The sequence below is a fragment of the Capsicum annuum genome, unplaced genomic scaffold (assembly GCF_002878395.1).
Source record: "Capsicum annuum cultivar UCD-10X-F1 unplaced genomic scaffold, UCD10Xv1.1 ctg4866, whole genome shotgun sequence".
NCBI classification, from domain to species: domain Eukaryota; kingdom Viridiplantae; phylum Streptophyta; class Magnoliopsida; order Solanales; family Solanaceae; genus Capsicum; species Capsicum annuum.
Window position 1 is genome coordinate 32,487 of NW_025856381.1, and position 13,725 is coordinate 46,211.

Genomic DNA, 13,725 nt, shown 5'->3' on the forward strand with positions numbered 1-13,725 from the left:
TGAAAATAAAATAAAACTGGAAAACATTATCCTCTGCACCAAACACATCCTTGATTGGCAAGTTTTTGCTCCAAGTTGGAGTTCATAAGTTTCACATTGCTTGGCCTTCGAATGTTGGTTCAGGCACTTGGGAACTAGAGCCCGCCTTTGTAACTGGAGGACCGAAATTCAGCAAATTGGGAGGTAGCGTTGAAGATGGAGCCTTGGACTCAGGCTTTTCCACGTACGGACTGAAGCATCTCAAAGTCACCTAGTAATGAACAGTAAACCGTTAGCAAGTACACGATATGCACTCAAACATCAGGGCAAGAACAACCAACGCTTTTGTCCAGTGAAAAAATGCACTCAAACATTAGGGCAAGAACAGCTCAATGCTTTGGCCTAGTGATAAAGAGCAGCATGTGCTATGCAAGTTACACACCCTAGTCTATTCAAAAGGAAAAGGAAAAAATATGACATGAACAAAGGTAGTTAGAACAGCACCTGTACCAGAGTGACAGCCCTGAGCTTTCCTGCAACGACACCACCGAAATCACTACCATCTGGACTAGTCACTGACAGGTTAAGAAAACCTGTTAGGCCACTTTTTGACCGTATAAATGATCCCGATAACGAGGTGATGTCAAATTGACCCTGCATAGAAGAATAACATCATTATAAATGAGCGATGCCACAACTATCCAAATAAGTTCAGTAATCAAAGTTATCCAAAGCAATAGCCTTTCTGCATAAGCTTGTAGACCTGCCTCAAGACAAAGGCAGCTGAAAGGGTAAATGTCTTTGAGCTAAAACTCATACAGACCTCATGTGTCATAGTGCCACCAGCGGTTTTAGACCGTCGAAGGGTGACTTTACATAAGACTCCTACTCCAGATAGAATACAAACTGCAGATAGTTCTTGTTCTAAGAAAGTCATTATCTTAGATACAATGTCCTGCGGTAAAGGTAATAGGTTCACATCATTTAGTAAAATCAACCAAAAAATTCACAAGAAGTCAGCCTTAAACATGAAATTTAATAAAGGCTAAGGTACAAATATTATGTATTAGTTACATAAACTTTTCTGTTTCAAGAACACACAACTAATAACAGATTTATTAATTAAGAAAATACAACTGAAGAAAGATAAATAAAGTGTTTGTAATGCATTAACTGAAGACAATAAATAACAACTGACTCAATTTTTACATGCTAGAACCTTTAGTAAGTACAAAAATCCAGGTGGATGGTTTTTTTTTTTAAAAAAATTTCATTGCCGAAAGCTAGTTCCTTTTCCTACTTTACGTTTAACCTAGCAACTCAACCATCAAGATACTAAGCCAACTCTGACAACGCGCACCTTCCCTCTCCAACGGTCACCTTTAAGGTTGAACTGACCGGCAAGTTCTGACGCTGGCGACGGAGTCGACTGAGCTGGAAAAGGTAAGGTTGAACCTCTCTCCCACCCCAGATCTCCCTCAGCCCCAGTTCCTCTTTGTACTGGCCCCCCCTTACCCCCCAAAATTCCCTTCTGGTTCCGTTGCTCCGGTCGCCGGTGGAACTACGATTCCCGTCGACTCGACGCCGGCAATAGTGAGGGGTTTTACTTGCGGCAAAATAGGTAGGTCAAAGAGGTGGTACGAATTAGAAGACATCCAGATCCCGGCAAGATTGCAGAAGGCTCTCCGGAGACTCTCCAGCGACACTCCAGAAATGTACCAACAGTCTTTTTACCAGCGACCTTACTCCGGCAATGATTTTTGACATCAAATTGATAGAACCATCAGCTAGCAGGCGTACCGGTGACATCTACACTTTTAGGCATTTAGCCACTTCAGTCAGTTTTTGATTTCCCGTATATTATTTTGCTGTCGTGTCCCTGTCTCTTGTTATGGCTTCTGTTTCACTTTTTTGCATCCTTCCTATTGCTTGTGTGGGTAGTAGTGTCTGGCTGCTTTGTTTGGAGATTTTTGTTGAGTTGTGTTCCGGATTAGTACATTGCTTGACTTAGTATTAATTTGTGGGGTAGACTTTTTCCGCGATTAATTCATCTACTTTACTTGTACCTTCCTTTTCCTGTTGCTGCTTTATTACTGTCAACTCTTATGTTGCTTCATATTATTTATCGTACTATCTCATTTATCTTGACTTGCGTGTCTGCTGTAGTATATTCGTGACTTGCACCGCCCCTTATTATTTGTTTGGCTGTCCTTGGTTCCAGGTCATTAGCGTGCTCTATTTTTCTTACTGTTAGTTTTGTCCTTACCTTGGTTTTGTTTTTTCTCCCTATTTGAGTTTAGTTTTGTTTCTTAATTATTTCTTCTAATTTGGGTAAGCCTTGTATTTCCTGCTGCTGCTTTGTTACTACCATTTTTTATATTTTCTTATATTTTTTTGTAGTACTGGAGGTGGGTATTGATGGTTGGATAGGGTCATGTCTGAGGAAGTTGGGGCGGGAGACTATTGTGGGGGCGGGGGAAGAGGAAAAGACGGGGGTGGGAGGGAGGCCAACATTTGGCCTCAGGGGCGGTAGAGGAAGACGTGTGGATAGAGATGGTAGGCTGAGGGTAGGGTCTTGGAATATAGGGACTCTCAGGGTAAGTCCATAGAGCTTGTGAAGATTCTTAGAAAGAGGAGAATTAATATTGCTTGTTTTTAAGAGACCAAGTGGGTAGGGTCTAAGGCTAGGGATGTGGATGGTTACAAGCTTTGGCACTCTGGGAGCGAGAGGCGTAGGAATGGAGTTGGCATCTTAGTAGATGAAGAGCTTAGAGGTCAGGTAGTAGAGGTAAAGACGATCAGTGATAGGTTGATGACTATTAAGTTGGTCATTAGAGGGTTTACCCTGAACGTATGTAGTTCTTATGCGCCGCAAGTGGGCTTGGATGGGGAGGAGAAGATGCGGTTTTGGGAGGCTTTGGATGAGGTGGTGAGAGGCGTGCCTAGCTCGGAGAAGATTGTTGTAGCAAGAGATTTCAATGGGCACCTCGGGGCGTTACTGAGAGGCTTTGCTGATGTGCATGGTGGTTTTGGTTTTGGGGAAAGAAATGAAGAAGGGGCTACTCTATTGGATTTTGTGAGGTTCTTTGGGATGGTGGTGATGAACTCGGGCTTCTCGAAGAAGGACGATCACCTGATCACCTTCCGAAGCACGATGGCCAAGACCTAGATTAACTTTTTATTGCTTAGGAAAGGGGATAGGGTGTTGTGTAAAGAAGGTAAGGTAATCCTGAGTAAGAATCTTTCGACCCAACATAGGCTCTTGGTTATGGATTTGGGTATAAAGAAGGATAGGAAGAGAAGGGGTGAGGAGTGTAGACCTAGAATTAAGTAGGGCGGCTAGACGCCAGTGAATGCGTGGGAGATAGGGGAGAAGTTGGTGGGAATGGGGGTATGGGAGTGTAGGGGAGACATGGATAGTATGTCGGATAGGGTGGCTAGGTACATCAGGGAGAATGCTAGTTAAGTGTTGGGTGTTTTTAGGGGCTGGGCCGGGCATCATCGGGGGTATTGGTGGTGGAATGAAGAGGTTAAGAAGAAAGTAGAGACCAAGAAAGGGGCGTATGCTAATTTGGTTGGGAGTAAGAACAAAGAAGAAAAGCGGGTAAACAAGAAAGAGTACAAGTTAGCTAGGAAAGAGGCTAAGTTAGCAGTTACGACGGCTAAGACGGAAGCTTTTGAGAGCTTGTATGTGGGGTTACAGGAGAAAAGAGGGGAAAAAATTTATTTAGACTCGCTAAGGCTAGTGAGAGGAAGGGTCGTGACTTTGACCAGGTGAAGTGCATTAAGGGGGAGGACAGTACAGTGTTGGTGGAGGACGACCACATTAAGAATAGATGGCATTCGTATTTTCATAGGCTCTTGAATGACGAAGGGGATAGAGTTATTGTGTTAGGGGAGCTGGAGCACTCAGAGGAGTATTGGGATTTTAGTTATTGTAGATGTTTTAAGGTAGAGGAGGCTAGAGAGGTTGTTCGTAGGATGCGAACGGGTAGGGCGACGGCGCCTGATGAGATACCGGTGGATTTTTAGAAGTTTTCTGGCGAGGCTGGTTTAAGGTGGTTGACTGGATTGTTTAACGAAATTTTCAAGATGGCGAAAAGGCCCAAGGCTTGGAGGTGGAGTACTATAATTCCTCTTTATAAGAACAAGGGTGAAATTCAGAGTTGCAATAACTATAGGGGTATTAAGTTATTGAGTTACTCTATGAAGATTTGGGAGAGAGTGGTCGAGGTGAGGCTGAAGCGGATAATGTCTATTTCGGAGAACCAGTTTGGATTTATGCCTGGCTGCTGGAATACGGAGGAAATTCACCTGGTACGGAGGCTGGTGGAATAGTATAGGGAAAGGAAGAAGGACCTGCACATGGTGTTGATCGACTTGGAGAAGGCATACGACAAAGTCCCTAGGGAGGTGCTTTGGAGATGCTTGGAGGTGAGTGGAGTCTCGGTGGCATATATTAGAGCAATTAAGGACACGTATGATGGAGCTAAAACTCAGGTGAGGACGGCGGGAGGAGACTCAGAGCATTTCACTGTCTTGACAGGATTGCATCAGGGATCTACTATTAGTCCTTTTTTGTTTGCTTTGGTGATGGATGTGTTGACGCAGCATATTCAAGGAAAGGTGCCTTGGTGTATGCTTTTTGCAGATGATGTAGTTTTAATTGATGAGATGTGGGGGGTGGGGTGTGTGTGTGTGTGAATGATAAATTAGAGGTGTAGAGACAAACCCTTGAGTGTTAAGGGTTCAGGTTGAGTAGGAGCAAGACAGAGTATTTGGAGTGCAAGTTCAATGACGTGAGGCTGGAGAATGAGGTGGTAGTGAAGTTGGAATCACATGTGGTATGTAAGAGGAATAGTTTTAAGTATCTCGGGTCCGTGATTCAGGGTAACGGTGAGATTGACGTGAATGTCTCGCACCGTATTGGGGTGGGATGGATGAAGTGGAAGCTCGCTTTGGGGTTGTTGTGTGATAAGAAGGTGCTGCCCAAGCTTAAAGGCAAATTCTACAGGGTAGTAGTTCGTCCGGCCATGTTGTATGGAGCGGAGTGTTGGCCAGTTAAGAACTTCCACATTCAAAAAATAAAGGTGGCGGAAATGCAGATGTTGCATTGGATGTGTGGGCTGACTAGGGGGAATAGAGTTCGGAATGTGACTATCAGGGAGAAGGTTGGTGTGACTCCAGTGGAGAACAAGATGCGGGAAGTCCGATTGAGATAGTTCGAACACATGATGAGGAGCGGCATGGATGACCCGGTTCGTAGGTGTGAGAGGCTAGCTTTAGATGGTTTTAGGTGGGGTAGGGGTAGGCCGAAGAAGTACTAGGAAGAGGTGATTAGGCGGGACGTGGAGCAGTTACAGCTCACTGAGGACATGACCCTAGATAGGAAGATCTGGAGGAGGCGAATTAGGGCAGAAGGCTAGGGTCAGTTTGGGTCTCTAGTGTAGGGACTTACTTGGTGGGAGTATTATTCTTGTTATGATACCTTGTTTCATGCTTTATTACGAATCTATTTACTTTTCTCTATTTTCTATTACTTGTGGGTGTCGGATTTATGTTATACCATCTTGTTCCATGCTTTACTATGAATTTGTTTAGTATTTCGTGTCTCGAGCGGGGTCTATCAGAAACAGCCTTTCTACTTCTTTAGAGGTAGAGCCATGGACTGCGTACATCTTACCCTCCCCAGACCTCACTATGTGGGAATACACTGGGTTTGTTGTTGTTGTTTGAGATGAAAAATAGGACAGGTTTCTAAAACATAAGGAGATGAAAGAAAACATAATTAAATATACAACTAAAAAGATAAGTTAAGATGGAAGGATCATGATCTAGCCTAAGCAAATAAAAGGAAAAAGAATAATGATGAATCAGAAGGAACAAAGAAACGAAACTCTAATTTTTTCTTTTTCTCTTTTAAGAAATTCGAAACGCGAGCCTAAGAAAAGTATACAAAATAAAATATGCAAACCAGTGCATTTGTAAAAACATTGACTAATAAGAGTATTACCTGTCCAATGTCCACATGGATTATGTGATCCATAGATCCACCACCTGCTGCACCTGCCAACCATAAAGAAACCCAATATTAAACAAAGAACATTGATGAAACAAAAAGCGAATCCCAAAATTTAGCCCAACGAACTGATAGTATAAATCTTAGGTTTGGCTACATATAAACGACGATAAAAATTGGGAATTAGCAACCTAATAAATAAGGATCTAACAACAGTAATCGAGTTAAAATTCTCTAATTCTTTACGTTATAATATATAAGTTAAATGCTTTACGTTACAAATGTACAACAACGATTAATAATAATATACGTAGTGTAATCCCACAACTGAGATATGTGGAGGATAGAGTGTTGACAAATTTTACCCCTACTTGTGATGTAAAGAGTTTTTTTTTTTGATAAACCCGAGTTTTCTCCAATATCGATGTATATAAGTACATTTTTTTTATCCTAGATGCATAATTAAAGAAATAAACAAAACATATATATACCTGAAGCTTCTGGTTGTTGTTGCTTCTTTTTGGAGCATGAGGTCCTCCCATTGACCTTTTTGGAGGGATTTTTTGAAGAAGTAGCACCGGTAACACCAGTGCCATCTACAGCAGATTTCCTTGGACGGCCCCTCTTTTTTTGAGATGGCTCGGCAACACCAGTGTTACCATCAATAACAGATTTGGTAACAACTGATTTCCTGGGACGACCTCGCTTTTTTTGAGAAGGTTCAGCAGTAGCCCCAACAATAGCAACAACAGATTCATCTGTTTTTGGATTTTTCCCAGAAAAAGAAAATAAAAGGTTTGGTTGTTGAAAAATGTTGTTTGGGGTAGACATGTCATTGCTGGGTTCTTTTTGGTGGGGTTGGGATGGTGGTGGGGTTAGGGCAGCCATTATTTCATGGCCATTTACTAGTACATGTTGTTGGTTTGGTGGAGTTGTTTCATGGAAAATCGAAGGTTGTTGGTGCTGGAGTGGGGTAGAGCCTCGAGAATCCATAGTATAGAAAGGTGTTTTTATTGTTCTATTGAAGAACTTTTTTGGGAGAAAGGATCGAATAGAATGTTTTGCAAATTTTAGAATTTGGTCTGGTGTTCTATTGAAGAACTTTGTTGACAATGTTTATATAAGTTTGACCATTCCTTTGAATTTGATTTTCTAAATTTTTCTTAAAAAAAGGTTCAAATCTTTGCACAAATTACCCCGATTTTGGAGGGATACTCAATTTTTGTATTTGTTTTTAGTTAATAAAAAGTTATCATTAAATTTTTTTTAAAATTTTAAAAATTGGTCTAGACTGACTTTCAAAGGAAATTTCACTTCCACATGTGAAACTTCAATTTTATGATTTTATTAAAGAGTTTAGATTTTATACTTAAGCTATAATTTGACCTTAAATATTGAATTAGATTTTGAAAATCTATCTTCAAATAATTTTTAAAATTTTTCTTATATTGCTTCTGTTTTGGGGTGATGTTTATTTTTTCCTCTCTTCTCATATAATAAATTTTTTTCTTTAAAAAGAAATTAAAATTTAACCATTTATCCAAATCAGTTTGTAGGAGAAATTTCATTTTCACTTGTAAAACATTAATTTTTCTTCTTCTAAATAACCGCATACTCAAACACAATTTTAAAAACTTAATTTTCAAGATTTGTTTTATATGATTTGGTTACCACATAAAATAATTATAAATAAGTTTACCTTTTACTTGTAACTAGTAAATTTGTTCTTGCTTCATGCGACATTAAAAAATTAAAAACACAAACTAATATTATAATATTTGAGTTTTAGATATTAAAAAAATATATAAACATAAAATGTCATTGAAATTTCGAACTAATCTACTTATAATATTTGAATATTATAAAACATAACATTAAACAAAAGGGAAAAAGCATCAATAATAAAATGGCTTATAAGAAATCAAAACATTATTATTGTTCTTTCTTCTTATTCATGCTATAAAAAAAGCTCTTTGTATTCCTCTCATAACATTTAGTCCTTAATGTTCTATTTTAAGAAAAGAATTTGGCATGGATCCAATCTGTTGACATAAAACAAGTAGCTTAATTTGAACTCTTATTTAAGCCATAATCCTTCTTTATAAAATTTTATATAACTTAATCCATTTGGAAATAACTTTCAAAATACAAAATTGAACTTTGGCCTTATCAAGCCAACATTAATAATCATTAATCATTACTAAAATATATTTTAAAAATATGAACCTCGGAACATGCTACAATTTATTACAGAAGGAATGAAATTAAAGTCTATTTATTTTGTATATATTTATAGACACATAAATTGTATTAGGTTAAATTAATACAAATCTGAATTAACTTCATGCTTATTTGAATTAAATAGATTTTGACTATAAAATTATGTAAGTCAATTTATAAGATTGAAGCCCAAATTCCAAGCAACTTTATCAATTAACATCCATTATAAACCTGTTGACTCATATGAACTAATCAAAGCCAAAAGTTTAAGTTTGATATTTAAGCTAGAGTTTGACTATATATTCTAAATGAGATTATCTAAATCTGCCTTCAAATTTTTTTTAAATTTTTTCATGAATCACCCCTATTTCGGGGTGATATTTAATATTTCATCAATTTTGCTCATGCATCATTCTGATTAATTAGTGTGAGTCATCAAATATATATAATTGCTTGTAATTGGTCAAGACATGTCATTTTAAATATTTTGCAGTTTTTGACTAGTCATATTTTTCCAAGGATAACACCTCATTTAAAGATTGATTTTCAAAATCTAATTCATAACATATGACCAAACGCGAGCTTCTATATAAACTCATTTATACAACTCTATAATTTACAAAACATTTTCCCCTGTCTTCACTTCGCTTCGATCTCTTCGTCTGAACCTAAAACGGACTTCGATCAATCAACTTTCAACAACGATTTTTGTTGAACTATGGATTCTCGAAATCACCCTCAACATCAACCCTAGCCCCACCATCACCAACAACAACCCCTACCCGAATCCCACGAACTTGAGCAACCTGTAAGTGATATGGTGCGTGTGATAGTCACTTTCAACCAACACTAACAACTGAATCTCCGGCAAAATCCTATCAGTTCGGTTTTTGCTCCTACTCCAGTGGTGAATCAAGCAGATTTTGTTGCTATTGCTCCCGTTCCTTCAGAAAACCTAGTTAAGAAACCCCGTGGAAGGCACCTGGACTCCGAAAAGAAGAAGCAACCAGAAACTTCAAGTATACAATTTTTTGCATTATTTCTTCAATTTGTACGTAGCTTCAAATTTGGAAATGATTTAATTTATAAACATTGATAACATAAATAAATTTATTTCATGGATGGATTTTTTAGGTATGTATGGTATATAAAATTTATTCCTTATGAATCTAGCTCTAGTTTGGGAATAATTATATACATATATATATATATATATATATAAAAATATATATATATATATATAACCGATCAGGAACTAGAAAAACCACAGGTCGATATATTAGTAGTTCCTTCCAAAGGTAAAGTGAAGTCCCAACATTCCTTATAACACCGTACATCTCGTATGAGAGATTCAAACAAAGAACTGCTACTTCGTAACATATAACGTACAAAACCTTAAATTGTATATATTTATATCATAAACAATCTTGTTGCAAATAATGTAAATTGTATATGTTATGGTTGTTGTTATTTATTTGTTGTACTACATTGATAAAATAACAATCTTGTTGTAAATTTTATATATAGATTTTGGTGCACCTGCTTCAGAAACCCCGGATAAGAAGGCCCGTGGGAGGTCCCCGAGCTCTGGAAAGAAGAAGCAAACAGAAACTTCAGGTGTATATTTTTTACAATATTTTTTCAATTTGTATGTAGCTTCTAATTTGAAAATGATTTAATTTATATGCATTTATAACATAAAGAATTTTATTTTATGAAAGTATATTTGTAGTTAACCTGACATTTTCACTATGAATGCTTAGAGGTTTAATTCAATTGAAAAATATAGATTCTAAATTTTTATATTTTCTTTTTATTTCCTCAAATTTCTCTTAGGTGGCTTATCAGAGTCAGATTGATTAACTTTAGGGACCAAATATATTAGATTAATTTTATTTTAAAAATTAAAGTTTAGCTATTTGTCTACATTATATATACTTTATTTTTACTCAAAAAGGGGTATTATAAGTTTTTGTCATTGTAAGAAAAGAGTGAAAGAAAATATTTACAATATGGTCAAAATTTACGTAGTTTAATATTGGACGTTGGCAGGTACAATTGGAATTTCCTCTGTGAATCATATAATCCCTGTGGACGTTGGGGAGGTAAAACTCTTATTAACCTATTTTTTTACAAATGCACTAGTTTGCATATTTTATTTTAAACTAGTATATGTACCCGCACGATATGCGGGCAAGAAGAAATTAATCATTAAACATATTATGCGTGGATAAAATAAAGACACTAACATTTAACGATTAAATAAAGATAAAAAACTTTAAGTTGGCTTCGCAAACCCTTGAGAGATTTCTGTGTATTTAACTCAAAATTTTAGTAAGTTGACATATCAACTTCCTGGAAATGGGTAAGTATAATTTTCAGTTCAATATAAGAAAACAAATTATGTTTAGTACAAATAGGGAATCATGTTTTGCTAGAATAAAATACCATGAATAATCAAAATCTTTTACTTCAGAAGTTACCTGATATTATTATTGTTTTTTTTTCTTTTGCTCAAGATTATTTTTTAAACTTTGAGTTGTAGCTCATCATAAATGTATATGGATTTTATTTGGAGAAAAGAAAATTGTACAAAGTATATCTAAAAATAAATCCAAAAACTATACACCATATCAAATCATTGATTAAAAAAACATCAAATGTTGACATAATTTGAAAGTACTTACACCAAAAGAAAGAGAATATTCATAAGTTGTAACAAACATTTTGCTTTTAAACTTATCATTTTAAACAATAATGGTATCATAACTTTTACACTATCCAATGTGCCATTAAAAACATCTTTGTACATATCTGATTACCAGTATCCATACATAAGTATTTGTTGTACCTGAAAATAAAATATAAAAAAGAAACTCAAGAAATAATTAGGACAGGTTTCTAGATGCATTTTGTTTACCAAATAAATAGCTCCACAATTAAAGCAATCTAAATTACCACCCTTAGACATTAATCTTTTATACAAATTAAATATAACTATGACGAACATTAGTTAAGCAAATAAAAAATAATGAATGCAAAAGGATGAAGTGCATAATCAGCTTTGCCATTAGCCATACCTGTAACTTAAATAATTTTTCTGTCTATTGTCAAATAAAAGCAAATTATAACTTCATTTTTTCTCTTCATCTAGATTACTAATCTTTACTTGTGATTTTCTATTCAACAAATCAAAATTACTTTTGAGAAAACAACAAAGAAAGTATATAGGTAAAACAGATTTGATCTAAATAATTGGACAAATAAATTTGAGAACTGCAATAAAAACTTATTATGCATTGCAAATTTTAGTGTTTAGTAAAACAACTCCTACATGCTACTCGATGCAAAGGACTGCTATTGATGTATTTTTATACTTTAAAAAACTATCTTAAGTGTATAATGATAATTGTAAAAGGTTCTCTATACTATTGATGTTATTATTCCTATGTAATAGGATGTTTGTATTATTGAAATTTATCAATTCCTTAAGCAGATTATGGAAACAATACATCTAGTAATTAATATAATATATTCTTAACTTCAGTAACTTAAGACATCTAAGACATCAGTTTTTTTAAATATTTTTAATTTAAGCTTTTTCATCATTCAGTACTCTGCATATAGGAAAATACACAGTAAATACATAGTAAAAAAATCTAAAGGCATAAAGAACTCTTATGATCACTCAAATTTTTATCAGTAAACTCACAGAAAACTTTCTAAGAAAATTCCTTCACAACAGTTTGAACATAGTTAATCCTTGTCCCTCACTTGTTCTCTTCAGGCTTTTCCTATGCTTTTCAACTGCTATGCAAGATAGGTTTGATCTTACAAGACAAATGCAATGTAACTTGCAGACATTTTAAAGTAATTAAGCATTTACCACTTATATGGTCTAGGATTAGGAAAAGAATGCTCTATATATAAATTGACTTACAACTTGTGAATTTATAGTAGATGATGATCACAGATTCATAGTGATGCTTATAGGACATAGCCCATCTTTCACATGCATGAGGTTAGGTCGTCTTTCACATCTTCCAGTAGTGTAGTGAAGTTGAAGAAAATGCAATATACTATATATATTGAATTCCATCACATCTTCTGACAGATTGTTTTTGTTAAAATGCAAATATAATGAAACACTATAAGCACAAACTCTGCAATTTAGCAAGACAACGTGAAGTGATTCTTATATGAATAACTTCAACACAAGTTAATGTTTAAAACGCTATCATATATGCAGATAATTTTCTTTAAAATATTGCAAATTAAGGTACCAATGGATACATGAACGTGATATAACATAAAATCATAAAACAATTTGATAAACATCTAATCTAATAACTTAATCTCAAATATTTATGCAGATAACTATTGTTAATTTTCACAGCAAGGTAGCATTTAAAACTCAACAATATAGGCAGACTTCCTTGAAAACAAATAGAACAAATTTAAGGTAGCAATTGCACCAAGCCTACCTATGCCCGCATAAGTTCAAATTTGCTCCATGGAGGCATGTACTTGTGATATACCAAAAAAAAAAATGAACCAATGGGAATAGCATATGATAATCTAAACTTTAGGTAAATTGCGCCATTTTACCTGCATAAATGCTTTATAAAGGTGTTGTGAATGCCCTTATTTACATGTCATCAGTAGTTCAATGACTTTTTTAACCATTGACAAATTTGGTATTTTTTGTTACTTATATAATGAAAACACATGACAATTTAGTTGTCATATGGAATCATGCAAGAAAATGTTATATTTTGTTGATTAAAACATAATTTTTCTCTCATTCACAATGTCTGAATTGCAATATAATTCAGCGAAAATAGGACAATGAATTTTTTTATTTCTTCAGGCTTCAGAGTTACTTGGGGGTCGTTTGGCAATGTGAGATGAACTCATAATTGAAATTACTTGATGATTAATTCAACATAACCATTCCAGATATGTCTATAAAAAAAAGCGAACAATACACAACGATTAATGTAATTAACAGTTAAAACGTTGTGATTGATCTAGAGTCAAAGTGGGATACTAACCTTTTCTGCCCATGGTAAATCATCAAGCAAAAATAGTGCAATCGTCTTATACACATAAGCACGCCAAACAAATGTGGTTCAAAAGTATAGACAAATCTAAAAATCTCATAGAAAGAATTGAACCCAATTCATAATTAATAAATAATTCCCAAAGACGGATTAAGAATTTGGTTTGCATATCAATTTTATTTTTTTTTGATAGTAGGGTTCTTTATATGTAAATACAATTGTATAGATTCATAGACGGAAAAAGCTTACTAATTAAATCGGTTGGAAAATGGAGATTACCTGTGTATTGATAGTAGAAGCAAATTAGATGCTTTATGCACTAAGAGAACTGCAGAATTTAAATAATATGCATATAAATCGTTTGACTAATTGAAGTGGAAAATATGGAATTTTATTTGCGGATTAACCCATCTGGTTTCAACTAATGTGCCACAATTAAGTTAA

General features: G+C 35.2%; 1 protein-coding gene across 2 annotated transcripts; it reads right to left on the reverse strand.

Annotated features, from left to right (window-relative positions):
• LOC107852766 (AT-hook motif nuclear-localized protein 10) lies at positions 1-7,100 on the reverse strand (the record flags this gene model as incomplete). Of its 2 annotated transcripts, XM_016697810.2 has the most annotated exon segments (5): positions 1-250; positions 484-633; positions 803-934; positions 5,993-6,045; positions 6,490-7,097. In XM_016697810.2, coding segments are annotated over 5 exon segments (996 nt in total). In that variant the 5' UTR covers positions 6,992-7,097.
• Positions 7,101-13,725: the final 6,625 nt, after the last annotated feature.